Raw genomic sequence first — 3,309 nt, forward strand, 5'->3', positions numbered from 1 at the left:
GACATGGAAAGCTGAGTGTGTGCTACTTTTTAGGTGGCTCTTTGAAACTTGTGCTACTTCAACAGATCCTCACCAAAGATTTGCAAGCCCACTACAAGTGTTAAAAGTGAGAGATGGTTTGGAGTTTCATGGATCTTTGCAGTGTCTGCTGCTCATGCTCAAGAGTCAGAAAATGAGAGCTGTGTCTTGACCACAGTGAAAAAAAAAATGGAGCAGTTGGTTAAATTCAAGTTTCTATTATCAAGCTGAACAAAAAACTCATTTGGCTTTAACATTCCTAAGAAACTTCCAACTTTTTGGGGAGGCAAAACAAAGCTATCTACCTTCTACACAGCTTAAAGCTCTCATGAAACAAAAGCATAGGAGTAATCTTCTTACCTCCAGGTCCCATGTTGCCCATTCCCATGCCTTTGTTTAAATGATTTGCATCAATAGGTTGACCTCCAGGTCCTAATCCCATGCCAATACCACCAAGACCATCTGAAGAAAATATTCAGATATCAAAAAAGCCTTCTTTCCATAGTTTGACAAAACAGCAAGTTTTATTTCTTAAGTAATTGACTTTCATTCTCCAAAAAAAGCTTGCTGTGTCCCCCCTTTGGGGTGTGTACTGAAAGCAGGGAAGTGTGGAGTAAATCAAGAGTAGATGTGTCTTGAAATACTTTTTAGCCTATCTCCAATTATTCGTTTTCATAGTTAAATTTCCATCTTACTGCTGAGAAAACTTGGTTTGGAGCTGACTCCTGAAAAATAACTGGCTAGAACACTGCTTCATTTGGGCAAACTCCTCAGCTGAGGAGGATGGAGTGGGCAATTTGGGAGAAAGATCCTCTAAAGCTTTGCACAGTTATCACCCTGGATTGCCAATGGCTCATTTCCCCCTCTGCCAGGGCTGTCCCCTCGCAGGGAAGAACTGAAGCCCCAGGCACAGCCTACGGATAAATGACAGCCACCTATGGAATTGCGAGCACACAGCCAGCCTCTCTCTGAGCAAACAAGACACGGCATTCCCAGGCATGGATTTGAACCTTCCTGAAGGACTCCCCAGCCCAAAGAAAGAAGAAAAAGCCCTTTTTTTTTTCCTGAAGCAGGAAGAAAGTTCTCTGCTTGGCACAAACACCAGTTTATGGCATCCTCTGCCTGGCAGGATTCCCTCGTTTCCAGCTCAGCACTGAACACAGGAGTGTTGAATCTTGTTTTAAAACAGCACAAGGTTCCCCCTTCCCCGCCCCAGTAAAGGCCAAAATCCAGGCTTCCAGAGGGATTTAGGGAGTTTTACACCAAGGTAATGGAATTGGAACTCAGTGACTTTGTCCTGAAGAAGAGGAACATCCTTACAGTGATATTGCTGTGGAGGAAGGCCTTGACAGACATTGAAAGCTGAACTAGGGAGGGACTAATTAATGATCATTAATAACGGGCAATTTAGCAGCACACAACAGGTCTGGTTCCCAGGAAGAAAACAGAATTCAGAGAAGCCCAGACTGGTTTGGGTTGGAAGGGACCTTAAAGCTCATCCACTTTCAGCCCCTGCCCTGGGCAGGGACCCCTTCCACAGCCCAGGACAATTAAAATTCCATCAACAGCCCCAATTTTGCTGCATTTGAACAAATTCAGCCTCCAGCTCTTCCAGCCCCAACTCTTCTCTTCAGTATTTCCAGTGCCTGATCCCAGCATGGCCAAGGTTGGGAGGGGCCTTTGGAGGGCATCAGCTCAGCCCAGGCTGCTGAGCCCAGCTCACATCCACAGCTCTGGAGTATTCCCAGGGATGGGGACTCCACAGGATCTCTGAGCAACCCAGTCACCCTCCCAGAACGTTTCCTTACATCCACGTGGGGTCTGTGGATTTCCACTGCTGGTTTAGACGTGACCTTTTAATTCAGTCAAATTCCAAGTTGGAAGGGGTAGCGTGGGGTAGCCAATTATTCTGAATTTCCAGTCTCCTGGGTTTTGGTTGGTGCTTTCTGCCTCCTGCACCTCCAAGAAGAGCCTGGTTCCCTCTTCTTTCCGTATTTAATACATTCATAAGATCCCCTTTGGAAATCTGAAGACCTGGAAGACTCCCAGGTCCTGAATTCAGCCCTTTCAATTGAAGGGAAAACATTCTACTCCCAGAGCACCATCCCATAAAAGGAGGTGCTGACTGATTCATTGTGTTTCCATTAAATCCCACTACTAATGGAAGGCACTGGGATCTTGGAATTGCAATGGAGAGCTCTGGAAGCCTTGAGAAGGTGAATGTTTTAAGACAAGCTTCTGGCCATGAGCTGAAAGAAGTATCCAAAAAATCACTGAGCAGCTCTTCTTCACTATTCCCCCTTCTGAAATTATTCTGGAATTTGGATCCCAGTTTTCCAGTTTGAACCAGAGTTTTACTGGGGCTGGGACTGGTTCCCAGGTGCTGAACAGCCAAATAAAAAGCAGAAGATGTTGAATTGAATCATGCAGGGGACACTTACGAGGGAGCTGTTGGGGTCGCTCTGGAGGGAAGAAATCTCCTTTGGGAAAGGCTCGTTCGTCCTAAAAGGAATTCAATGTGATAAAGTTGGCAAGAGAAGTAGGAAATTATTTCCTGATTCTTAACATTTTGAATTAAAATACAGAAATTTCAAGCTAAAGCAGTCTTGAGTATAGTTTTGACTTGTCTTTTAGCAAAACAATCAGAATTAACCTTCCCTGATGGCATCAGTTCAGTAGGAATCGGGCAAATCACACATTTCCCCCTCTGTATTTTGATCCACCCTTGAAACCACAAATCCCCCCCAAACCAGGAGTGCAGTTCCTGGGTCAGGACGCAGTGGGAATGGGGATGTCCTCACCATTTTGACGTGCATGGGTCTGTCAAAGAGCAGCTGCCCATTGAACATCGCTGGGGGCCGTTAAGGACCGTTGTGCAAGCGCCGAGAGCTCTCACGGGGAGCACCACAACCCCTCAGAAAATCCCATCTCCTCACTTATCACTCACAGATGATCCCAAATCCTTCTGCCTTCTCCAAAACTAAAAAGCCTTAAAATCCAAATATATTGAGCATTCAAAGAAAGGCTTTTTGAAATAAAAAAATGATAAAAACACACTGCTGGGTAAGATTAAGTTCACTAAGAGATTATCCAGAACGTGACTCCAAACCAGGCCAAGTGTTTAAATGTTTCCTCAGTCACTTTTTCCACTGAAAAGGAGAGAACAGGGAGGAGTTCCACAGCAACACCCACATTTTGAAGCGTGCCATGCCAGGGAATCCTTTGTCCTGGCTCCTACAAGGTTTAGGGGTGCAATGCAGAAGGAAACTAACACTCAAACAGAAAATTTGG

General features: G+C 45.2%; 2 protein-coding genes across 5 annotated transcripts in view; one reads left to right on the forward strand and one right to left on the reverse strand.

Annotated features, from left to right (window-relative positions):
* CCDC94 (coiled-coil domain containing 94) overlaps window positions 1-3,309 on the forward strand; it is a 27,882-nt gene that overhangs the window by 4,499 nt on the left and 20,074 nt on the right. The window lies entirely within an intron of this gene.
* Window positions 1-3,309, reverse strand: part of HNRNPM (heterogeneous nuclear ribonucleoprotein M) — a 16,407-nt gene that overhangs the window by 4,157 nt on the left and 8,941 nt on the right. For 2 of the 4 annotated variants that reach the window (XM_017742521.1, XM_017742520.1), the window contains 3 exons: window positions 2,820-2,869; window positions 2,460-2,520; window positions 379-480 (listed from right to left, as the gene is read on the reverse strand). In XM_017742521.1, coding sequence (XP_017598010.1) covers window positions 379-480; window positions 2,460-2,520; window positions 2,820-2,869 — 213 coding nt within the window. The remainder of the gene's footprint in view (window positions 1-378; window positions 481-2,459; window positions 2,521-2,819; window positions 2,870-3,309) is intronic. The other 2 variants (XM_017742519.1, XM_017742522.1) reach the window with 2 other exon arrangements.

The sequence above is a fragment of the Corvus brachyrhynchos genome, unplaced genomic scaffold (genome assembly GCF_000691975.1).
Source record: "Corvus brachyrhynchos isolate BGI_N302 unplaced genomic scaffold, ASM69197v1 scaffold158, whole genome shotgun sequence".
NCBI classification, from domain to species: domain Eukaryota; kingdom Metazoa; phylum Chordata; class Aves; order Passeriformes; family Corvidae; genus Corvus; species Corvus brachyrhynchos.